This window comes from Hypanus sabinus, chromosome 29 (assembly GCF_030144855.1).
Source record: "Hypanus sabinus isolate sHypSab1 chromosome 29, sHypSab1.hap1, whole genome shotgun sequence".
Lineage (NCBI taxonomy): Eukaryota > Metazoa > Chordata > Chondrichthyes > Myliobatiformes > Dasyatidae > Hypanus > Hypanus sabinus.
In genome coordinates this window covers 15,100,683-15,127,777 of record NC_082734.1, presented here as the reverse complement: position 1 = coordinate 15,127,777, position 27,095 = coordinate 15,100,683, and the positions used below count along the sequence as shown (strand labels likewise).

Genomic DNA, 27,095 nt, shown 5'->3' with positions numbered 1-27,095 from the left:
GCCTTTATATAAAAAAATTAAGGAACATGTGGCAAGATGGAACCTCATTCCTTTTTTTCAGTCTCAGTTCAAGGATTGAGTCTATTAAAATGAATATACTGTCCGGACTGTTATATCTCTTTCAGACCCTACCAATAGAGATTAATCAAAATCAATTCAATGAAAGGAACAAGATGTTATCAAGGTAAATTTGGCAGGGTAAAAGCCTAGAGTTCATCTCAAAACTTTGCAATTAGCAAAGAAAAAGGGGGATGTGGTCTCCCTTCTCTTAGAGATTATTATTTTGCAGCACAGTTGAGAGCTGAGATATGTTGGTGCAACCTATCATATGACACTCAATGGAAAACATTGAAGAGCGGGTACTTCCCATCCCCATACAAGCAATTTTGGCTGATAACAACTTGCAAAGGTACATAAATACTACTGATAACCCATGGGTGAAATTGACTCTTAAAATATAGAAAACTATTATAAAAGAATCTAATCTAGAGGGAGATATTGCAATTCCTAAATGGTATGCATGTGACTTGGATTTTACACCAAATAAATTGGATGCTAGATTTAAGGACTGGACAGCTAAAGGAATAACAGTTCTTTGCAACATAATGAAAGAAGAAACACTGTAGTTTTGAAATGCTTAAAGAAAAACACTTATTAGAAAAACAAGATTTTTATTGGTATTTACAGATGCGACAATATATTAAAAAGACGCTTAAAAATGTAACCAAGGCAAGTACGTGCTTCATAGAGCTATTTAGAAAGGCATATAATTCAGGTAATGGTAGTAGAATCATTTCAAGCATGTATAAGGGGTTGTCAAATCTTAAAACACATTCAACTTCATACATTAAAACAAAATGGGAGAAGGAAGGAGGGATAATTATATCTGAGGAAGAATGGACAATAATATGGAGGTATCAATGGAAGTGCACCAGTTCACAGTAATAGAGGGAGTTTGGATGGAAAAACTTGATAAGATATTTTATTACACCCTCTTAGAAATCCCATTATGATAGTAACCTCCCTGTTTGCTGGAGAAATGGTGGAAATCAAAATGCAAATCATTATCATATTTTTTGGGACTGCCCTGTTATCAAAGACTGTTGGAGGGGAATACACAATGCCCTATAAGACATCTTTAAATGTGAAATACCCTTGGAAAGTAAGACCATATATTTTGGATATATACCTCAAGAAAAGAGATAAATATTTAATGAATATACTGTTGGTGGCTGGTAAAAAGACTCTTACTAGGAAATGGTTATCACAGGAGAGCCCAACTTTAAATGCATGGATGGAAATTACAATGGATATTTACAAAATGGAGAAGATAACAGCATCCGTTAATCATAAGCTGGAACGATTTGATTCGTACTGGGAAAAATGGTTTAACTACATAATGCCACATAGGCCTGATTTTATTCTCACAAATCAATGAATATGTTGTTAAAAAAAGATCACTCCTTACTTGTACATAGTTTTTTCCTTTTGCTTTTTTTTCTCTCCACTCTTTTCTGTAAGTGTATAACTCAGATAAATACCATGTGGAGATTTGTGATAGATAGATATGATATGATATATATGTATAAGGTCTGAAATACATTTTATGGAAATGTTTGTTTGATGATGAACTTCAATAAAAAAATAAATTACAAAAAAAAGAAGAAAATGAATCTCAGGGTTGTATATGACAACATACAGGTATGTGTACTTTGACAATAAATTTACTTTGAACTTTGAAATAATTCATTTATTACGTCTCCTTGCTTACTGATCCTATTAATGTTCGCAATCCCAAGAGCCCCAATCTTGAGTATTGAATGTTCATTTTGCACCTGTTAACTATAAAACTTAAATATATTGCACCTCTGGCATTCAGATCTTCAAAAATTCTATTAATACACGAGTTAAACAAGATTTTCTTCTCAAAAAATCATGCTTACTCTACCTGAACATGTTATAAGTTCCTTAATGGATTCCACAACTTTCCATGACAACAGATAGCAAGCTAGGCCACAAATCAAAGAACAGTTTACAATTTCCAAGCAACGAAGTTCAAAGTGCAAAATAAATTTATCAAAGTACATCCATGTCAGCATTTTTAATCCTGGGATTCATTTTATTGTGGGTATTCTCAATAAATCCACAATAGAATAATAACCATAATAGAATCAATGAAAGATCACACCAACTTGGACATTTGACCAGTGTGCAAAAGACACAAACTGTACAAATACAAAAATAAAGAAATAATAATAATAATAATAAATAAGGAATAAATATCAAGAACATGAGATGATCAGGCCGTCCTGACAAAGGGTCTCGGCCCAAAACATCGACAGTGCTTCTCCTTATAGATGCTGCCTGGCCTTCTGTGTTCCACCAGCATTTTGGGTGTGTTGTTTGAATTTCCAGAATCTGCAGATTTCCTCGTGTTTGCTCTTTGAGTTAAGTTATCCCCTTCTGTTCAAGAGCTTGATAGCTGAGGGGTAATAACTCTTTATGAAACTGGTGGTGTGAGTCCTGGGGCTCCTGTACCTTCTTCCTAATGGCAGCAGTGAGAACAGAGCATGTCCTGATGATGGATACCGCTTTCCTGCAACAACATTCATTGTAGATGTGCTCAATGATGAGGAGGGTTTTACTGTGAAGGACTGGATCATATTCGCTACTTTTTGTAGGATTTTCCATTCATGGGCATTGGTGTTTCCATACCAGTCTGTGATGCAACCAGTCAATATACACTCCACTACACATCTATAGAGGTTTGTCAAAGTTTTAGATGTTATGCCGAATCTTCACAAACTCCTAAGGAATTAGAGCTGCTCCTGTGATTTCTTTGTAAATGCTCTTACATGCTGGGCCGAGGACAGGTCCACTGAAATGATAGCACCAAGGAATTTAAAGTTGCTGACCTTCTTCTCTGACCCTTTGATGAGGACTGGCTCATGGACCTTTGGTTTCCTCTTTCTGATTTGGTCTAGAACAGTGGTCAACAAACTTGAATATGGCATTGGAACTGTGTCATAACACTTGATGAAGCTCAAAAACAATTATTGTGGATGTACAGTGCCTATAAAAAGTATTCACCCACCCCCTCCCCAGAGGTTTTCATATTTTATTGTTTTACAACATTGAATCACAGTAGATTTAATTTGGCAGTTTTTGACACTGATCAACAGTAAAGATTCTTTGTCAAAGTGAAAATAAATTTCAACAAATTGGTCTAAATTTATTACAATTAATAAACACAAAATAATTGATTGCATAATTACTCATCCTATTCAAGTTAGTATTGAGTAAATGCACATTTGACAGCAATTACAGCCTTGAGTCTATGTGGATAGGTCTCTACCAGCTTTGCACACTGTAGTTTTCCCCATTCTTCTTTACAAAACTACTCAAGCTCAGCACGGGAACAGTCCATTTCAAGTCTAGCCACAAATTTTCAATTGGATTGAGGTCTGGATTCTGACTTGGCCACCCAAGGACATTAACTTCGTTGTTTTTAAGCCACTCCTGTGTATCTTTGGCTTTATGCTTTGGGTCATAGTCTTGCTAGGAAACAAATCTTCTCCCGAGTGTTTCCTCCAGGATTTCCCTGTATCTTGCTGCATTCGTTTTACACTCTACCTTCACAAGCCTTCTTGGGGCTTGCTGAAATAAAGCATCCCCATAGAATGGTGCAACCACCACTATGCTTCACGGTAAGGATGGTGTGTTTTTGATAATGTGTGGCATTTGATTTACATTAAACATAGTTATTTTATCTGATGGCGAAAAGGCTCAATTTTGGTTTCATCAGACCACAGAAACTTCTTTCATCTGACTTTAGTCTTCCACATGCCTTCTGGCAAACACTAGCCAAGATTTAATGTGTTTTTTTTTACAACAGTGGCTTTCTCTTTGCCATTTTCCCATAAAGCTGTGACTGGTGAAGCATCCAGGCAACAGATATATGCACAGTCTCTCCCATCTCAGCCACTGAAGGTTACAACTTCTCCAGGGTTGTCATAGGTCTCTTGGTGACCTCCCTCACTAGTCTCCTTTTTGTACAGTCACTCAGTTTTTGAGGACATCCTGTTATAGGCAGATTTACAGCTGTGCCATATACTTTCGATTTTTCAATGACTGACTTTACTGAACTGCAAGGGATATTCAGTCATTTGGAAATTCTCTGGTACCCATATCCTGACTTTGTGATTTTCAATAACCTCTTCGCATAGTTGCTTGGAGTATTCATCTTCATGGTGTAGCTTTTGCCAGGATACTGACTCACCTGCATTGGACCTTCCAGATACAGGTGTATTTTAATACAATCAATTGAAACACCTTGACTGCACACAGTGATAATTTGGTGTATCATATTATCAACGCCATTCTGCTCTACAATTCAACCACCAGGGGCAAGACATGTTAAAGTGCCGGGGTTAGGACTGAACTTAAGTTACCACTCAATGCACTTTAGTAAACTATTTAAGAACTTTTTAAAAGCTATTTATTAATGCTTTTTGGAAGGGTGATTTTAGGTGCATATCATATTTATACTGAGTTAAATACTGTATGTAATTAGTTTTGCTACAATAAGTGTACAATAAGAAATCACAGTATTGTCACAAGCTGTGGGTGTGTTCGTGATGATTCCTCCATGCTTTAATGGTTAAAACAAGCATAGGAGGCATTCAGCTCACCCGGAAGCAAAACCCTGTTGTCTCCTATGTCACTTGATTTATCGTTAAAGTAGTTTATTAGCATTCAAGCCCTGCTACAACTGTTGAGCATCATTCACTGATTCAAGTTTAGTCCAGATTTGCCACGTTGCCTGTGAGATGGCTTTCTGGATATCATACCTGGACCTCTTATAACTTTCTTGGTCAGACTTGAATGCCTCTGATCTGGCCCTCAGCAGATTGTGGGTCTCATGGTTCATCCACAGCTTCTGGTTGGAGAAGGCTCCAAATAATTTTGTGGGGATGCACTAAACAACTGTTTTAATAAAGCATTAATAAACAATGCTGGAAGAGCTCAGCAGGTCAGACAGCATCAATGGCAGGAAATGAACAGTCAACATCTTAGGCTGAGACCTTTCATCAGGATCACACACAGAATTTTGCATGTGTTACTCAAGATATCCAGCATTTGCAGAATCTCGTGTCTCTGGCTTACAATTCATGGTCTGTTCTCTGCTTTCTTCTGACTAGCACAGTTACATTTTCAACATTACAATCTGCTACTATTGTTTCATAATAGTGAAATTTAAGCAAAATCACTATTTCATCCACTATCTTTGAAGTTATTTCTATCAGAACCTTAATTTCCAGGCGATTAAGTAGTGTATTTGTTACCCTTAAGTTTAATTTTGTTTGTGTACTTATTACTTTAGGTTTTTCATACTAATAGCAGGAATTTCACAAGACAACTTCATGACAGTTTTTGGTATAAATTTTGGTTTGTCATAGCAGCTAGCTAAAATGATAAACTGGCTTGATGGGAAAACCAGAAGGATGAGGCACTAACCAACAAACAGTATGAATCCTCTCCAGAAACTGGGAATTATCATGGAGTTAAGAGTAGATTTTGGGATCAGCAAACTACAGAGCAAGCAGTTTGAGTAATTGATCCAACAAAGACTGGTGAGCGAGATCAGATGTCAGATGCAAGTACAAGACTTTTGTAGCCAGCTACTTAAAATAGTTGCAATACATTATGAGTACAATATTAACTAAAAGTAAAATATCTCACATACCTCTTTACCTCTAATGATGTCACCTTTAAAAGGAACAGAAATATCTGTACAGTGCATTAACAATGCTTTGATAAGGCTTTGGAGTTCCTGATACTGAATGGGTACAGCCAGATGATGTTTCCTATTTTTAAAAAAATCAGAGATTCTACAATGCACATTCATTATTTATTCCACCATTTTATTCTATGCAGACTCACAGTGCATTAATATCATGATTAAGTCAATAAAACTGTTAATAAGCATTAAACCTCTGATAACTCAGTTCTAATCTTTAATATTAAAACTCTGAAATAGCTCAGCAATTCCTACTATCTATTATCCTAAATGCCTTGCTTCCAATATTTAATTAGAGAAATAGGAATCACAATATTTAACGTATTTTCTGATTATCTACTAATAAGTCTGGATTTCCCAAAGTAACTATGACATTAATGATGTCCAATGTCAGAATCCTTCAAAAAAGTTCAATTGTCCTTTGCAGAGCATTCATTGGGTTTGCTCTGATATGTTTTTCTAGGCATGGTTGCAGAATAGCAATAAACTACAGCTGCAAAACAAGCAGAATTTTAAATTTCAGATTGATCCAGTTTGGGATATTTTTGATCCAAGTGTTCCTTCCACTTTCACAAAATGTGCAGTAATTAGGCTGTAGCAGTATTCTGCTCACACTAAGATAAATATAACTGCTAGTGGAAGGTCATCGATTCAGTGAAATTCACATTTTAACCTGTCCAAAACTTGCTAGTCTTACAGCTCAGCAAGGTGTCTACAAGTCAATGCTGCTAACAGGCACATTCCAGGGTGCAGAATAACATGCTGAGGGATTCACTGAAGTTGGTGTAGTCAGCCAGCACAAAGGCTTTGAAAGGAAGGAAAGCAATCTAAGATCCAGCTGCGCCTGTACACTGAAGGGCTGTGTACTGTGTTAATAGCCTCTCAACCACTTCCTGTGTATCTGCTGAACCAAAAAATGAGTGGCAGTGTGGCATTGAGACATTGTAAATGGAATGTACTGGTTTGATGGCACGATGAATGTTTAATTTGATGACACAATAAATGTAAAGAAAAACACATACTGATTCTATTTTATTTCCGTCACATAATTGTATGGATAAAGATTATTTCAGAATTTTAAAAAGTATTATTCTTCCCTTCTAAGATTGACCATGCTGATGAAGGAATACTGTTGAAAAAAATGACACAAGCAGATTGCTCATATATCAGAGACAAAAGGTATTCTTTCATTTTACAGCATCTATAAATAGAGCTAAGGTAGCAAAGGGTAATCTGGATGGACAACTGAGCTTATAAGGGAATTGCAAACATATGAGTATTTGTATCTACACAGTATCATCAATTTAAGAAGACCTAAGATTAAAAACTTGCAGAGAGCGATTTTCTGGGTTGAATTGAAGAAATAGCAAATTAGAAAATGAACAGGACCTAGGTAGATAAATTCCTCTTTAATGATGTCAAATAATTCTCAGCATGGGACCAAAATTGGTGCTCAAAAAATTGTAGACACTAAGATAAACCAAAGCCTGGTTCAAGAGTTTCATTTTATAGTCATCTCAAATAAGTCAACAGTAAGAATTCCAGAGTTACGGGCAAGACAGTTAAATATTTAGTGGCCAAAAGGAGAAATAAGGAACAAGTAGGAGACTTTCTGACTAACAGACCCCAATCTGTTAAGTTAGATAACCTCTCCTCCTCCACTCTCACCCTGAACACTGGCATGCCTAGTGTGATGAACCCTCTTCTATACTCCCTTTTCACCTATGACTGTGTTCCTGTACATGGTTCTAATTCCATAATCAAGTTTGCAGACGACACCACGGTGGTTGGCCTGATCAGAGAGGATGTTGAGATGGCCTACAGGGATGAGGTCCAGCACCTGGTCATGTGATGTGCCAACAACAACCTGGCCCTTAACACCCAGAAGACCAAGGACATCATTGTAGACTTGGCTTTACGGTAAGGGGAGGGAAGTTCAAGGGGGATATTAGAGGAAGGTTTTTCACTCAGAGAGTGGTTGGTGCATGGAATGCACTGCCTGAGTCAATGGTAGAGGCAGATACACTAGTGAAGTTTAAGAGACTACTAGACAGGTATATGGAGGAATTTAAGGTGGGGGGTTATATGGGAGGCAGGGTTTGAAGGTCAGGACAACATTGTGGGCCGAAGGGCCTGTAATGTGCTGTGCTATTCTATGTTCTACGTTCTACTTCAGGCATACTAGGAGCCACACTCATGTCCCCATCTACATCAATGGAGCTGTAGTGGAGCGTGTATCAAGCTTCAAATTCCTTGGTGTCCACATTTCCGAGGATCTCACCTGGTCCCTGAACTCCTCCATCCTGATCAAAAAGGTTTTATTTCCTTTATTTCCTGCGGACCATCAAGAAAGCTCACCTCTGTCTCAGGATATTGACGGATTTTTACTGCTGTACCACTGAGAGCATACTCATCAACTGCATCTCAGTGTGGTACAGCAATTGTCCCGTACCAGACCCCAAAGCACTCCAGCCGGTGGTGAAAACTGCCCAGTGGATTATCAGCACCCAATTGCCCACCATTGAGAACATCTACCATAAACACTGCCTGGGCAGGGCTAAAAGCATTATCAAGAATGCATCTCACCCTAACCATGGACTTTTTACTTTCCTCCCATCCAGTAAGCACTTCAGGAGCCTCCGCTCCCACATCAGCAGGCACAGGAAGAGCTTCTTCCCTGAGGCTGTGACTCTGCTGAACCTCACATCACAGCGCTAAGCAGTATTGCACCCATACTGTACTGTCACAGTACTTTTATATTGGTGTGCAGTAGCACTTACTTTTTATTCACAGTTATTTTGTAAATAACACTATTCTTTGCATTTCTGGTTAGATGCTAACTGCATTTCATTTGGCTTTGTATCTGTACTCGGCATAATGACAATAAAATTGAATCCAATCTAATCTAATTAGAGAATCCAAGGCTGGAAGAGACTACAGAGAAGGGGGACATGGCAAGCAGAACTTTGAAAGTGAGTATGTGAATTTTAAAATTGAGGTTCTTCCAGATTTTAAGCTTGTACAGTAAAATATCAACAATCCACTGGTCATCTATATGGAAATCTCAATGGTTCAGCAGCTGGCTAATCAGATAATTTTCCTACATTCCCCCAAGACTCATAGGTCCCTGATTTCCAAATTCCTCTGACACATATTGTGTTCACTTAAAAATTTTTATAAGCTTGAAATTTTTTCTATAGCTCATGTAAAACATTAAAATATCTTTAAACAAATTATTTTATAGTACTGGTGACTCCACAATACAGAAGGCTTGTGTTCCTAGAAAATGGCTAATATCAAGTGTTTCCATAAGGTGAAGCCATAGGCTTCAAAACTGTAAGTTGAGGAAAATAAAACGTTGTGTTTATTTATTTATTTACATTTTATATACATCCTATAAGGACAAATTTTGATTCCATATTCCAGATTACTTGGCAGTGATTTGTGAATTTCATAAGGGTGAATTTTAGTTACACAAACTGCAGTAGCATGGGGGGAGATCACTTGCATACTTATATTGTAACATTATAACACATAGGTGCAGAATTAGGCCATTCAGCCCATCAACTCTGTGCCACTATTTCATCATGGCTGATCCATTTCTCTTTCAAACTCCTTCTTCCCATAACCTTTCACGCCCTTGCTAATCAAGAACCTATTAACTTCAGCCTTAAATACATCCAATGACCTGGCCTCCACAGTTGCATGCGGCAATGGTGGATTCACTACCCTCTGGCTAAAGAAATTCCTCCTCAACTCCATTCTAAAGCACATCGCTCTATTCTGTGGCTGTGCCCTCTGGTTCCAGATTCACCCTACTATAGGAAACATCCTCTCCACATCCACACTAACTAGGCTTTTCAACATTTAATAGGTTTCAAAGAAGTGGTAAATGGAATACATCCTTTATTTTATATTCTAGTCCTCATGAAATGAATAACATTGCATTTACCTTCCTCACCACCAACTCAACCTCAAGTCCAGTTTATTGTCAGTTAACTATATACAGTACATGTATACTGCCAAATGAGACATTTCTCCGGACCAGGGTGTAAAGCACAAAAATACAAATATAAAACACGCAATAACTTAGGAAAGTAATAATTAAATCTACAAATTAATTATGCATAGATAAACAAAGTGGATAAATTAAATTTTGTAGGGTACAGTACAAGTTATCTGATGACACTCTGAATGTGATGCTGTAGTGAGTTCAGTTGTCTAATGGCCTGAGGGAAGAAATAGTTTCCCATCCTGACCATTCTTGTCTTTATGCCTCAGAGTCTCCTGCCTGATGGTAGAATGTCAAAGAGGATGCTGGATGGATGAGTGGGATCCTTGATAATAATAAGGGGCCTACATATACAGCACTCCGGATAAATATCCCCAGTAAGATAGGGAGTAGGAGATCCCTATGATCCTCTCAGCCATTCTCACAGTCCTTTGTAGGGAATTTTGACACTCAGCTGCTCTTGTACCAGATGGATATGCAGCTTGTCAGAACACTCTCAAAGGTGCTCCTGTAAAATTCAATTAGAATGGGGTGGGGGGGAAGGTGGGTGGGAAGAGCCTCACTTGCCTCAATCTCCTCAGGAAGTGGAGGTGCTACTGTGCTTTCTTATTCAGGGAGATATGAGGGATCAGGTGGGTTCATCTGTGATGTGAACTCCCAGGAACTTGGTGCACTTAACTCTCTCTATGGAGGAGCCAAGTATACGCGGAGGGTTTGGTTCATCTGTACCTTCTTAAAGTAGACAATCTTTTCTTTGGTTATTCACACTTATAGAATTAGGTTGTTGTTCCCACACCAGTCCACCAGCCACTCCCCCTCCTTTCTGAACTCTGACTCATCATCGTTATTGATGAGGCCAACCACAGTTGCATCATCCGCAAACTTGATGATACTATTTGAGATGAATTAACCTGCAAAATAACCTTTAGGAAATCCTGCAGGAGGACTCTCAAAGCCCTTTGCACTTTGGATTTTTGAATTTTCTCCCCTTTTAGAAAATAGCCTATCGTTTTATTCCACCTACCAAGGTGTACGACCATACACTTCCTGACACTGTATTCCATTTACCACTTCTTTGCCTGTTCTCTTCATCTGTCCAAGTCCTTCTGCAGCCTGCTTCCTCAATCTATCTTCGTATTGTCTGCAAACCTGGCTACAGAATCATCAATTCCATCATCCAAATTATTAAAATACAATGTAAAAAGAATCAGTCCCCTGTAGAACACCACTATTCACAGGCAGCCAATCATAAAAGGCTCCCTTTATTCCAACTCTTTGCCTCCTGCCAATCAGGAGATGCCAATCAATATTGGGGAACTTAAAATCTCCCACCACAACAACCCTGTTATTATTACTCCTTTGCAGAATCTGTCTCCCTCTCTGCTCTTCGCTGTTCCTGTTACTATTGGGTGGTCTGTAAAAAACACCCAGTCGAATTATTGACCCCGTCCTATTCCTAACTTCCACCCACAAAGACTCCATTGACAATCCCTCCATGACTTCCTCCTTTTCTGCAGCTGTGACACTATCCCTCATCAACAATGTCACACCCCTACCTCTCTTGCCTCCCTCCCTGTCCTTTCTGAAACATCTACAGCCTGGCACTTGAAGTAGCCATTCCTGTCCCTGCACCATCCAAGTCTCCGTAATGGCCACAACACCATAGCTCCAAGTGCTGATCCACGCTCTAAGCTGGGTGGTGGACGCTGAGGCTTTTGCTGAAACAGCCAGGGGGTGGGGGGTAGGTAATGCTTTTCTGCCTGCTGTTGCTTGTGTGGGGAGAGGGGTGTTTGGGGTTCTATCAGTTTTTTGTAATTAATTCTCTTGGGGTTCTTCTGTTTTTTGTGGATGTTTGCGCAGACAAGTATTTCAGGTTGTATACCGTATACATACTCTGATAATAAAAGGAGCCATTCAATTTGGTATACTCTTTGATACTGTTGGTTAGCTTACTTTCATATTGCAACTTTTGCTTTTTTATGGCTTTTTTAGTTGCCTTCTGTTGATTTTTGAAAACTTCTCAACCTTCTAACTTTCCACTAAATTTTGCTCTATTATATGCCCTCTCTTTTGCTTTTATGTTGGCTTTGACTTCCCACGTCAGCCATGGTTGAGTCATCCTACCTTTAGAGTATGACAACTTTTTTGGGATTTATCTATCCTGCACCTTCCGAATTGATCCTAGAAATCCCCCGCAATTGCTGCTCTGCTGTCATCCCTGCTAGTGTCCACTTCCAGTTGACTTTCACCATTTTCTCTCTCATGCCACCGTAATTCCTTTACTATACTGTAATACTGATATATCTGACTTTAACTTTATTCACTCAACTTCCAGGGTGAATTCTATCATCTTGTGATCACTGCCTCCTAAATGTTCCTTTATGTTAAGCTCCTTAATCAAATCTGATTCAGTACACAACAACCAAAACCAGAATAGTTATTCCCCCAGTGGGCTCAATCTCAAACTGCTGTACCAAATTATCATGCAGGCATTCTACAATTTCTCTCTCTTGGGATCCAGCACCAACCTGATTTTCCTAATCCACCTACATATTGAAATCTCTCATCTCTCATAATATTGCCCTATTGACAAGCCCTTTCTAACTCCCATTGTAAATTGTAGCCTACGTCCTGGCTACTCTTTGCGGCCCATCAAGGTCTTTTTATCCTTACAGTTTCTTAGCTCTACCCACAAGATTCTACATCTTTCAATCCTATGTCACCTCTTTCTAAGGATTTGATTTCATTTTCTTTTACCAACTGAACTACACCACCCCCTCTGCTTACCTGTCTGCCCTTTCGATACAATGTGTACCCTTGGATTTTAAGCTCCCCAACTATAATCTTCTTTCAGCCTCTACTCAGTAATGCCCAAACAGCATACCTGCCAATCTCTAACTGCTAGAAGATCATGGATAAAGCAGAGGCTTATTGGCAGGAGGCAAAGAGTGGGAATAAAGGGAGCTTTTTTCTGGCTGGCTGCCGGTGACTAGTGGTGGTCCACAGGGGTCTGGGTTGAGACCAATTCTTTTTTCATTATTTGTCAATGATTTGGATGATGTAATTGATGACTTTGTTGAAAAGTTTTCAGACGATATGAAGATGGGTGGAGAGGCAGGTAGTTTAGAAGAAGTAGAGGCTACAAAATAACTTAGTTTAGGAGAATTGGCAAAGAAATGGCAGATGGAATAGTCTCAGGAAATATATGGTCATGCACTTTGGTAGAAGAAATGAAAAAGTTGATTACTTTCTAAATGGAGAGAAAATACAAAACCTGAGGTGCAAAGGAACTTGGGAGTCCTTGTGTAGGATTCCCTAAAGGTTAATTTGCAGGTTGAGTCTGTGGTGAGGAAAGCAATGAATGTTAGCATTCATTTCAAGCTGACTAGAATATAAAAGCAAGGCTGTAATGTTAAAGCTTTATAAAGCACTGGTGAGGTCTCACTTGAAGTATTGAGCAGGTTTGGGCCCCTTATCTTTGAAAGGATGTGACTCAATCTATAGTAATACAGTGTTCACCTGTATTAATATGAACAATCTGCAATAAACAAGGTACATTTTGAAATTATGTAACTGCAAATGTGGAACTATATTTTTAAACAGGTGGTGGATGCCGAACCTATTGAGATTTTTAAATCAGAGATTTAATCAGAGATTAACTTTATGTCAGAACAGAAGTGATGAGGTATTGGTCAGCACAATAAAACTCAAGAGGATAAATATACAACTCCTGTTCTGATAAAAATGAAACCTACAAATGCCATTAATATTCTTTTGCTTGAAATAAACCTCTCTCCTCATTTGCAATGGCCATAGGATTGAATTCGACGGGACTGTGCCGCACCAATGGCTTTTGTGACTGTTTGATTAAAAAAAAGCCATTGAAATAAAACAAATTTTAACAAAGATATAGGTCTCTCTCTAAATAAGGACTGGAATTCTATCATAAACAAGGTGGGAGAGCAAAAACCTGATTGGATGAGGACTAACCAATCAGGAGGGATGGAATATGGGGACATGTCTAAGCATCATCGCTGAAGAAGCTAGCAGAGTTTGTCATTGAAATGTCAATTATAATTGATGCCTGTACCTGGCTGGAAGCCTGAGAAGAGTTTATTCATCAAATGCATTGGGAAAGCACTAGATCCTTTTTCAAACCTCTCTCTACTAGGCCATCAATTATAAAAGAAGCTGCTTCTGCTTACCGAAGGAAGGCTGCCACAGCATTGGCAGCTTCAGTCACAACTTCAAGATTGGAGCTTGTTACTGCTTCTTGTAAGACAACAACAGCTTCACTCCAAATGGCAAAATTCATAAACAGCTTTAATCCTGAAGGTTGTCTGTAAAATATAAATTTATTCAATTTTATTTATATTTTGAATACATTGTTATTAAAAAATTGAAGTATAAAAACTCCCTGAATGCAGCTTATCAACATAATATCTTCCAGATCTTCTCTTGAAAGAACTATGAGGTTGTAAGTTTACCCTTAAGTACATACTTTGATGACTCTAGAGTCAGAACATTTTCACCGTTTCCAAATTTGCTGCCTCCAGCTTGGTCTTCAAAACTGACTTCAGCAAATTATAATAAAATATACAATAGACTGTTGGGACACATTAAAATAATGCATTTCCATGATAGTGATAATGGTGGTAACAATCAGGTTTCAGACAGACAGAAATAGGTCTGCTATTACATCCAAGTAAAGCAATACATGCAGGCAAGACCAGAAGAACCCAGCAGCATAGAACTGCTTAATAATTGAATTCCAGACAGTGCTGAGATTCTTCTGGAGTCCATCATATTCCATTCCTGCATATAGCAAGGTATTTTATGTTAGTATTACAAAAATTTCTACAAAGAGAGCTATTCAAGTTTTAGATAATTATTGTGTAAATACGCTTGCCTGCCTCAATGACATTAAATAAAGCACTGCTGCTGAAACATGAGATGGTCATTCTGGACACATTTCCAAGGTCTGATGCAGCAGCACTGTTGAATCATTCTCACATCCAATTTTCACTCTCTACTATTAAAAGCATGACAAGCTTTGATTGGAGTACAGAGTGATTCGTCAGTCACAAACAATGCTAACAGATGCTTATTTTTCTAGCTTTCAGAAAAGGATCTGACACCAGCACTGAACAGCTGTCAAAATGAGGATCATTCACATCTATATGTAGAAACATTTGCTGCACAAAGTATTTCTTTAGCTGTCTGAGTTGCACAGTGTTTCTCTATACTTTGTTCACTTTTTCCAATTGTAAGTTTGTCACTAATTAAAATTCTTAGCTGGTGTCAAGGGGAAAAACTCAAGTACATAGAACCTCTTGAGAATTCAAAGGCTATAAAAGAAGAGTAGCAGAGGATTTTCAAAAGTTAATTATTATGAAATGATCATTTTCATGATACCAAAATGGAATTTTCTTACGTTTGGGGTAATGTAAACCAGAATAGGGAGAAATGAAGGCAGTCTACAATGGGTTACCATAGGTTCAGAGCTGTTCATGGTATGGCTTATACTTAAAGAACTCATGATTGAGCTGGCTCTGTGATTGATAATGAAGAGTCATGTGGAATACATTTGGAGAGAGAAAAACATGATAAAGGAATAGAAAATAAACAGTACGATAAAGATACAGAAAAAAGAGACCTTGGAATACATGTCCATGGATCCATATAGGTAGCAAGAAAGTAGTACAAATAAATCAGAAAAGGACATTCAATATACCTTTCTTAAAATACCATAAACACAAATACCTAGTTTACTTTACCATCTCCAACAACATTCCTTTTTGCATTGCATTTTTCCATGCAAAGACATGGGATGCAACAGCTGCCCTTTCATTCCTTCCCTTCCCATTACCAGCCACTTAAATGAACCTTCTAGGTGAAGCAGTGATTCACTGGTAATTCTTCCAATTTAAAAAACTACATTTAGTGCTCATAATGTGGTCTTCCCATAATATATGGTTGCCATAATATACTAATGCAATGCAGCACTTGCTTTTCATTGAGATCAAAAAGCACAAAGCCAAAAATTATAGAGATAGATATAAAATACAAGATGTCAGTGATACTCATCAGACTAGGTGATATCTGTGGAAACAGAATCAGAGGTAGCATTGTAGAACTCCACAGAAATTGTCCAATCTGCTGAATATCTCCATAGTCTGTCTTTATCTCTCTTGCACTGATGGATTTTCCATTGTTTTTATGCAGTTCTTGAGATTCTTCTCAGAAGGAAAACTTCAAGTATTTTCCACTAGGCCTTCCTTCTCAGGTTTTTAGCTTACAAAATACTTTTATTGCAACTTCAGCACTCAGTGGTGTAAGAACATACAAGGAAGGCATCATTGTCAAATATTCTTAACTTTGTTTCAACCTGCATTAACTTCCAATGCTGTTCAGCATGGCAACAGTGAGGATAGGCACAGCTAATACTTTATCTCTCTCTGTACTGAATGTTTCTATACTATTTTCTTATAGATAAATTCCTATTAATAGTAATGAGAGTGCTGTTCATTTTGTGATTTATTTTTTTATCAAGTTGGCTTTGCTGGGCCTCAATTTCAGTTTATGATTTGGGTCTTCTCAACCACTCCATCTGCCTCTTTTGCATGATTTGAGAGCAGGTCTGTTATTATCACTGTTTATATCCTCTACGTGGTTCCTTCTATTGCCTGTTTTATTATCTTTCATAAATTAGATTGTAGAAAAGATGCAATGTCAGGTCAGGGCCTTACTGAAGCCCTGTAATGTAGCTGCCTCATCTCTTTATAGAGGCTTTATGATATTTGTAATCTTCTGAGATATTCTATATAAATAGAAAATATTCCAGAAGAAAATATGGTGATCAGCTAAAGATACATCATAAAATAAAATGTCATATATCCCACACATTATTTAGTAACACAGAAATCTGGCATTTTGTATTTATGATATCCTTAGCATAAGGATTTGCACTACACTATTATTTTATTTCAAAACCCCACTGGAGATTCTCCATGGTCCAAAGGGACCTCATTTAAATTTTCCCCATTGCTAAACTTCTGTTCAGATCTATTTTTAATGTACTAAATATGTGGGTAGACCTAACCCAAGTACTTTTGATCTATCTGAACCAAAGAGAAAATGAAAATTTGTGCGTAACATTTCTGTGAGAAGCCAGACATTATGTAAACCAGTTAGACATATATATCTGAGAGAAAGAACTAATTTTAGAGAAATAACAAATAAGTGCTATTACAAATGTTGTTTAAAGAGACCTATAGTAAATATATTTTTAGTGTAAATGTTTTGATTGGTAACTTTAGTTAAATTACACAATGTTATATTATTGTATTATTCACTGAATAATTATATATTTAAGATTTTATTTAATTTACAAGGAGTACCATAAAGCCTGACTGCATGGAAACAAACGCAATCATAATTGCCAGCTTAATAACCTGAGCAACACCAGGTATAGCAGCTGGTTGTCCTATAAAATCGTGAAAAACATCAGACATTTGAGATAGATGACAAATTATGATAATGCTTCTACCACTCACCAATGTCTCCACTTCCTCATCGACAACCCTTAATAATTTTTATCAAAGCACCATATTTTGGCATGGCAACTGTTCTACACGTGACTGCAAGAAACTACAGAGTTGTGCTAAGCTGAGCTCACAACATGGAAACCAGTCTCCCCTGCACAGACTCTTAAGTCTACTCACTGCCTCAGAAAAGCAGCCATCAAAATCAAAGAGTTTACCTACCAAGAGCATTCTCTCTTCTTGCCTCTTTCATTAGGTAGAAGAATCAAAAGCCTGAAAGCACATACCACCAGGCTCAAGAAGAGTTCCTACCCTGCTGTTATAAAACAATTAAATAGCTCCCTTAAGTTGTTCCCTAGTATGATAATAGACTCATGACCTCACAGTCTACCCCATTATAATTTTTCATCTTATTGTTTATGTGTGCTGCACTTTCTCTATAGCTGTTACACTTAAATCTACATGTTATTGTTTTACCATGTTCTAACAGTATTCAAGACAAGCTTTTCACTGTATCTTGGTACATCTAACAATCATAACTTCCATTTTCAAATTAGCTTCACAAAGCAAAAACAGGGACAAATTACTTATCTTGTGATATCAGAAAAGATTTATACCACAAAAGCAACAGACTAAAATAAATAAAAATAGATGTCAAGGCATGTACATTAGAAATGGTATACATGCTAAACTAAATATCAGAATAATGACTTTATGGGGAGAAACAGACGAAACAAACAGCATATTTTCAAATTGGCTTTATAAACTAAAATCTAAATGGCTAGAAATCCCATCATGTAGTACATTTTTTTATATGCCACATTGTAAATTTTTCAAAAATCCAATTGCTAAGTATTAACAGGGAGCATAGATCAGCTCTGTCAGTTGTACTTAAGTTCATGTAGGTGGAGCACATACACAAGAAAGCAACTCAGTACATACAATGATGTAAATCAGTGCATAAAAGCACAAGTGATGTCACTTGCATGGCTTTCTACTATGCATGTGATTTATAAATATCAAGTCTTAGCCGTGTTAAGGCTTGCTCATGAGCTACCAAGAGTGTCTATCCTCATTTATGTTGCTGTTAGGTATATCTGCTAGTGGAAAAATCTGTCTTAAAAGGTACTTTCCTTAGAAATTACTTCCATTCCACACTATAGTTAGACTGCCTTCCATTAAGAGTCTTCTCTGTTTTATCCCTCAAATCAACTCTCTAGCTTTCTCATCAATCTATAGCTTTCCATTCCTCTGAACTTTACCCCAGTGTTCCAATATTCTCTGATTCCTGATCACTTCTTTGTCATCCTCTTCCTACTTCTCTTCAATTCTCTTTGGATTTTCTTCCTGCTCCCAGATCATACCAACCATTTCTCCCAATTTCTCTAGCTCCATCGCTGCTTAAATCCATTCAATCATCTCTCTAGCACTTGGGTTTTGCCCGAACCCCAATCTTCTCACCACCCTTGCAATCTTCTGCCCAGCCCCTAAATCAATACTCCTATTTCCCTACCTGTTTTGTACAATAGTTGTCTTTACTTCATTTGATTACCTCTATGCAATTCAATCTGCTTTCATAATTGTGTATAGATTCAGGATCCACCTCAACATGGCTTATTCCTACCATTCCACTATATTTGATTTTAACATTTATGTGTATATGCAACATTATTTCTTGTAAAAATGCTATGAATCCAACAAGAATGGAGAGTTATATTAGAATTGAATATTAGCAATAGAGACCACATTGTTGTAAAACCTTATTATTGGTTCGCCAACATATTCAAGGAATTCAGGGCTTTTAACACAGGATTGGTGAAGGATAGCAACATGTGTCCAAAACAGAATGCCATGAGACCAGGAGATGGTGGTGTTCCTATGTGTTTACTCTGTCTTACGAAGTGGTAGATTTACATCTTTAGGCTGTATTGACGATGCACCTTATAAATGCTCACTTCTGCTGCCATATTGGGCTGGTGATAGAGGGATTGAATGTATTAAGCTCCTTGAGTGTCGCTGGAGCTCCATCCATCCAAACAAAGCATTCCATTAAATTCTTGTCATGCGTTAAGACTAGTTTAAAGAATGGCACAAGGTTAATTTTGATTTCATCATTCTTGCCAGCGTTTTTCAAATAATGTAAAAACATATACGGTAGAATGCCTACAAATCTGTACCTAGGTGACTTCAGATATGCCAACCTGTTAGGTTTTCCAGATTATTGGACATTATTCCTATTAATATACAAAAAAATTGATTAAGCTGTTACACAGTAGCATAATAAATGAAAAACAAACTAATGAGTTTAAAGTAGTATAGGGAACAGGATCCCAGTGAGTTTAAACTTTAAAGGGAAAATTGGAATGTGGACTTGATGAATCAGTGGGATTACAAAATAATATGATTCCTCAAATTTTACTGTGCTACTATCTTAGTAAGATATGAAAGTTGTTCCAAAGTCTTAGCAATTTAGATTTTACCTTTTTAAAATCTCTCCAAATAATAGTAGACCTTGCTTCTGAACCTCAGTATTGTTCATCCTCATTGTCTCTTTCAAGCTGCGAACTAAGGATTCTATACCTGTAATATAAATTTAACAGCTGCTTGATCATGGATATATCATTACCATCATATTGTACCATTAAACAATAATGAAGATACTAACCATAAATTGCTATTTTATTAGTCCTAGGCTCTTGATTTAGGAAAAACAGAATTATTTTGAAGAACCATGGTGTTAAATATATAGTTCACTTATGTTTCACTGGCCAGGGGAGTTGTTGAGTCTTTCAAGTTCAAAGTAAATTTTATTATCAGAGTACATATATGTCACCATATGCAATCCTGAAATTCACTTTCCTGTGAGCATACTCAGCAAGTCTATAGAATAGTAACTATAACAAGATCAATAAAAGATCAACCAGAGGGAAGGAGATAACAAGCAGTGCAAATACAAATATAAATAAATAATGAGAACGTGAACTAACAAGATAAAGATTTCAGTGAGATTATTGGTTGTGGGAATATCTCAATGGATAGGCAAGTGACTGTTGTTAATCCCTTTTGTTCAAGAGCCTGATGGTTGTGGGATAGTAACTGTTCTTGAACCTGGTGGTTAAGAGTCCTGAAGCTCTACCTGATAGCAGCAGCGAGAAACGAGCACGGCATGAGTGGTGAGGATCTCTGATGATAATGCTACTTTCCTAAAACAGTGTTTCATGCAGAAGTGCTCAATGGTTGAGCAGGCTTTCCCCCTGGTATATTGGGTTAAATCCACTTCTTTTTGTAGGATTTTCCTTTCAAAGGAATTGGTGTTTCCATATCATTAATCAGCTAGTCAATACACTCTCCACTATACATCTATAGAAATCAGTTTAAGTTTTTGATGTCTTGCTGAATTTCTGCAAAGTCCTAAGGAAGTAGTGAAACAAGGAAGTAGTGATTTCATTTACATGCTGGGTCCAGGGTAGGTCCTTTGAAATAGGAACACCCAGGAATTTAAAATTGCTAGCCCTCTCCACCTCTAATGAGGACTGGCTTATGGACCTGTTTTCCCTCTCCTGAAGTCTACAATTAGTTCCTTGGCCTTGCTGACACTGAATGAAAGGCTGTTGTTATGACACCACTCAGCTAAATTTTCAATCTCCCTCTTGTATGATTATTCGTCATCACCTTAGATACAGCCCACAACAGTGGTGTAATCAGCAAACTTGAATATGGCATTGGTGCTGTGCTCAGCCACATAGTCATAGGTTTAAAGTGAGTAGAGTAGAAGGCTAAGCCCACAGCCCTGTGGTGCACCTCAGTTGACAGAGATCATGGAGGAGATGTTGTTGTGAATCTGAACTGACTGAGTTCTATCAATGATCCAATTGTCCAATGAAGAACTGAGGCCAAGGTCCTGGAACATACTCATTAGTTTTGAAGGGTTGATGACATTAAATGCTAAGCTGTGATCGATAAAGTGCATCCTGATGTATGCATCCTTGCTGTCCAGATGATCCAGGGTTGTGTGAAAAGCTAATTAGATGGCATCTGCCGTGGACCTGTTGCTCTTGAAGGCAAATTGGAGTGAATCCAAGTCACCTCTTAGGCAGGAGCTGATATGCTTTATCACTAGATTCTTAAAACACTTGATCACTGTGGATGTAAGTGCAACTGGGCGATAGTTATTGAGGCAGGTCACCACGCTCATCTTGGGCGCCAGTATAATTGAAGCCTGCTTGAAACAGGTGCTTACCCCACACTGCTGAAATGAGAGGTTAAAGTATCAGTGAGCGCACGAGCCAGTTAGGCAGTACATAGCCAAGTAGCCCATCCAGTCCAGATGCTTTCCTTGGATTCAGCTTCCTGAAGGTAGCCTGCACATCAGCTTCAGATACTGAGATCAAACGATCATCAGGAGATGTGGGGATTCATTGTGGTTCCTCCGTGTTCTGACGGTTAAAGCGAGTATATAAAGTGTTGAACAACACACACAAAATGCTGGAGGGATTCAGCAGGCCAGGCAGCATCTACGGAAAAGAGTACAGTTGATGTTTCGGGCTGAATCTCTTTTCCATAAATGCTGCCTGGTCTGTTGAGTCCTTCCAGCATTTTGTGTGTGTGCTTGGATTTCCAGCACTTGCAGGTTTTCTCTTGTTTGTGAGCAGTCTACTGGTGATAACTGGGCAGGGTTTTCTTCAAACAGGCCTGGTTGAAGTCTCCAACTGTTATTTGAAATGCATCAGGATGGTCTGCATTTTGTCTGCAGACGACATCATGCAGTGCCATGAATGCTTGTTACAGTCAGCCACTAGTGATAACATCCAGGCACTAATATCCTTCTAAAATTTCGTGCAACAGAAATATTATCTACAGTCTCAGATAGCTCTGCATGGAGATGACGGCTTGATTAGAGTGGCAAAGAAGGTTGTGGAGTTGGGTTGCATGAAGAAGAGAGGACAGGAGATTAGGACGGCAAACACGAGGAAATCTGCAGATGCTGGAAATTCAAGCAACACACACAAAATGCTGGTGGAACGCAGCAGGCCAGGCAGCATCTATAGGGAGAAGATCTCTTACTATCTTTCTTTTCAGTTAGTCCTGATGAAGGGTCTCGGCCCGAAACGTTGACAGCGCTTCTCCCTATAGATGCTGCCTGGCCTGCTGCGTTCAACCAGCATTTTGTATGTGTTGCAGGAGATTAGGACAGACGGTTAGGAAACAATGGTTATAGAGGATGGTGGGGAGCCCAGTGGGGTTGTCATGGGGGTTGCAGTAAGAAAGCCAAAATGTTCATTGGGGTTCAATTGGAGAGGGTCAACTTTTTGGGACCTAGAAAAACTTATATGAGTTTGGGCAAAAAGTTGGCAATTCACATGGTGGGCAGTGAAGAGCTCAAGGGGAAAGAGAGTTGCAGGATATGAAAAGCAGAGGAAGAGATAGATCTGTAGGTCAAATCATGGGATAACTACAAATAGAAGCACAAATTAGAAACTCAAAAACAACAGCTTAGCAGAAGAGACTCATGCAGAAAGATAGAATGATTGAGGAAATTAAGTCATAAAAGAACTAAGGGTAAGATTAATGGAGAAAAATATTTGATAATACAGTTGATAAGATATGGTTCACAGGCCATCTGCAGAAATAGAAGTAATCACCATATGATGAATCTAGACCATAATGGCATGATTTGGAAATAGAAACACAGAAAACCTACAGCACAATACAGGCCCTTTGGCCCACAAAGCTGTGCCAAACATGTCCTTACCTTAGAAATGACTAGGCTTACCCATAGCCCTCTATTTTTCTAAGCTCCATGTACCTATCCAGAAGTCTCTTAAAAGACCCGAGTATCCGCCTCCACCACCATCACCAGTAGCCCGTTCCACACACTCACCACTCCCTGTGTAAAAAAAACTTAACCCCAACATCACCTTTGTACCTACTTCAAAACACCTTAAAACTGTGCCCTCTCGTGCTAGCCATTTCAGCCCTAGGAAAAAGCCACTGACTATCCACACGATCAATGTGTAGAATAATTTCTTCATAGCTATCACTCTTGATAACCATAAACATTATTATTCTACCTCTATGTAAAATAAGGATGGCTAGGTGAGGCATAGAGGATCTGAAGTACTTGGGCACCAAGTGATACAGAGAGGAATATTAAGAAGGCTTACCTGGAAGAAGTCTGCCTCAGATTCCCAGAAAGAGGACAAAAGGCAGGAATCCACTATGACCAAAGGAAACCTAAACATTCAAGTTAAGTTTTCTCCAGTCCTGCCAAAGGGTTTCGGCCCAAAACATCGACTGTCTTTTTTTTGCTGCAGAGATGCTGCCTGGCCTGCTGAGTTCCTTCAGCATTTTGTGCACCCAAGTTAAATCCTGCTTCACTGTGCAAATTCCATACCATAGATAGATTTTGTATATGCAATACAAGTTTGAATGAAGCAATTAATACGAATGAGGATTTCCAGCAGTTTCTATATATTTGTTTGTTTATTGATTGATTCAGATACAGTGCAGGAAAGGCCTTTCCGCCCACTCCGCCCAGCAATCTCCCGATTTAATCTGAGCCTAATCACAGGACAATTTACAATGACCGATTAACCTACCAAGCAGTACATCTTTGGAGTGAGGGAGGAAACCGGAGCACCTGGAGGAAACCTATGTGGTCATGGGTAGAATGTACAAACTCCTTACAGGCAGTGACAGAAATTGAACCTGAACCACCTGTACTGTAAAGCATTGGGCTAAAAACTACACTACCGTGCTGCCCCCTACACTACTGTGCACGTGATTTATATGAAAGTACTAAATAAATAAATATACTACCAACACACTAAATAATCACAAATAATGATGGAAAAATTAAATTATCTGATACTATTCCTTAACTCCCACAGTTAAATGAAGACCACAAAGTACCAAATATTATAAATATATGCAACTACATGCAATATTTATACAAGTATTCCATAAAATATATCTTGCATCTTACTTCTCTCATACACATGAAGCTGCTCATTATTCACGCTCTGTAGCTAAATTCACATATTTGGCTTTGGCTGAATATTTGAATTGATATTACTTTATGTTGTCTTGTTCAAAATAGTCATCCTTGCTAAAAAATTTTAATTTTACTTACCATAAATAGTGTGGCACTTGGAAAAGAAAAGTTTCTCCTCAGTTAGCAAAAGAAGACAACTGTAGATTGACCACACTAAAATCTCATCAGAACTGGAGAGTCGCTCAAACAGAAATTCTATGAAGTCAAGAACCAAAAATTTTGCAGTCAACAACAATTTCATTGCAAAGTCTGATTAATAATACAGAAGAAATTGAAATTGGTGCCTAACGTAGAGAGTCACAGGGCTCTACACTACAGAAACAGACCTTTAGCTCATCTAGCCTGTGACAAACTTTTTTTTCTGCTAAGATCAATCTACCTGCACCTGGACCTTAGTGCTCCATATGCCTTACATTCATACACCTATCCAAATCTCTTTAAATTTCCAACTGAACCCGCATCCACCACTCCCACTGTCACTCCTTTCCACCCAGGTTCAAATTAAATATTTCACCTTTCACACTAAAATTATGACCTCTAGTTCAAGTCTCACACAACCTTAGGGGGAAAAACATGCATATATTTACCCTCTCTATACCCCTCATAATTTTGTATACCTCTATAAAATCTCCCTTCATTCTCTTATGTTCCAGGAAATAAAGTCCTAACCTGTTCAACCTTTTCCTCAAGCATTGTAAAATCTCTCTACACCCTTTCCTGTAGGTAGGTAACCAGAACTGCCCAAAATGCTCAAAATTCAGCTTCATCAATGACTCATACAACTTCATCGCAACATTCCAACCCCTGAACTCAGTATTCTGATTCATGAAGGCCAATGTACTAAAAGCTCTCTACCTATGATATCATTTTCAAGGATTATAGATCTGTATTCCCAAATTCCTTTTCTACTGCACACCTCATTGCCCTTTTACTCACTGTGTAAGTCCTATTCTAGTTTGTCCCGTCTAAGTGCAGGTACCTCACACTTGTCTGCATTAAATTCTATCTGCTATTTTTCAACCCATTTTTCCAGCTAGTCCAGCTCCCGTTGCAAGCTTTGATAGCTTTCCTCGCTGTCCACCAAACCCTTCAACTTTGTGTCATCTGCAAATTTGCTGATCCAGTTTAATACGTTATCATCTAAATCATTAGTACACATGATAAACAACAACAGACTCAGCACCAATCACTGTGGCACACCACTAATGACAGGCCTCCAGTCAAAGAGACAATCATTTACTACCACTCTCTGGCTTCTCCCATTATGCCAATGATGGATCCATTTGGCGACTTCATCCTGAAAGCCAAATGGCTTAACCTTCTGGACCAGTCTCCCATGCAGGACTTCCTCAAAGGACTTGCTAAAATCCATGTCGACAATGTCCACCACCTTTCCTTCATCAATCCTCTTCATAACTTCCTTAAACAATTCTATAAAATTTGTTAGACACAATCTGCCACACACAAAGTCATGCTGACTATCTGTAATCAGGCCCTGTCTATCCAAATACTTACCTATCCTGTCCCTTAGAATACCTTTCAATAATTTAGCCATGACTGATGCCAGGCTCACTGGCCTATAATTTTCTGGCTTATTCTTAGAGCCTTTCTTGATCAACACAACATTTGCTATCCTCCAGTCCTCTAGCACCTCACCCTTGGCTAATGACATTGTAAATATCTCTGCTAGGGCCTCTGTAATTTCTGCTTCCTACAAGGTCTGAGGGGACACCTTGCTAGGCCCTGGGGATTTATTCACCCTAATTTGCCAACTACCTCCTCTTCTGTAATCCAAATATGGTCCATGATCTCACTACTCTTTTTCTCAGTTCTTAGACTCTGTGTCTGTCTCCTGAGTAATACAAATGCGGAAAAAATATTTAAGATCTCCCCCATCTCTTTAACCTCCCTAGATAACCACACTGATCTTCAAGAAGACCATTTTTGCAGTTGATTGAGTTTTGCAACCAATTTATCTGACTATATGAGTGAGCTCCTTGCTGGCTACATTAAGGCATTCTGGTATGTCAGTCAAGGCCTTATATTTCTATTTATTGGTCATATCTTCTTGTAATTCTCAGTTATTCTTTTAATATTAACATTGATGACAAGTTTATAATAGAAAAAATGTCTTAAACTGGACTCAACAAACATTAAGTACTTCATTAAAAACAGTTTTTGATAGATGAGTTTACAATCCCGTATTTTCTTGGGGGAATAAGAGAAGTGAGACGGGAAGATATCCCAAATATACATGTTTCCCATATGCTGAAATTAAATGCAGGCAATCTTCAAACTTTTTTTTTCCTGCTGAAGTCTACAGCATCAAACCATAGATATCAATCACAGGAAAGAGAGAGGGAAAGAGACTGAGTGAGGAGATTTGAAGTTGGGTTCTCAAATAAAGTTCAAAGGGGACATTTTTGAGTTGTGGGAGATTACTAAAAGCCAATAAATCTGGTTGGTTTCAACTTAAAATAAAAACTTCCTAAAATTCTTAAGTCTTTCTAAAAGACTGATGTGACCCAATGTCTTCTGAGACAGATTCCTTGTCTGTTAAAAACAGAAATGGGATAATTAGAGCTTGGTTTGGAAGTCAAATAATTTTGCTAAATATCTTCCACTGAGAGCACGCAGCTGAAACTACCATCTTTTATTTAGATAACTAGCTGGAAATTCAGGACT

At 38.2% G+C, this 27,095-nt stretch overlaps 1 protein-coding gene across 1 annotated transcript in view; it reads right to left on the bottom strand.

Moving 5' to 3' along the window:
* Positions 1-27,095, bottom strand: part of LOC132382739 (meiosis inhibitor protein 1-like) — a 184,750-nt gene that overhangs the window by 88,421 nt on the left and 69,234 nt on the right. The window contains exons 11-14 of the mRNA XM_059953189.1: positions 24,489-24,605; positions 19,837-19,936; positions 14,018-14,152; positions 5,747-5,867 (exon numbers count right to left, since the gene is read on the bottom strand). Of these exons, the coding sequence (XP_059809172.1) occupies positions 5,747-5,867; positions 14,018-14,152; positions 19,837-19,936; positions 24,489-24,605 (473 nt within the window). The remainder of the gene's footprint in view (positions 1-5,746; positions 5,868-14,017; positions 14,153-19,836; positions 19,937-24,488; positions 24,606-27,095) is intronic.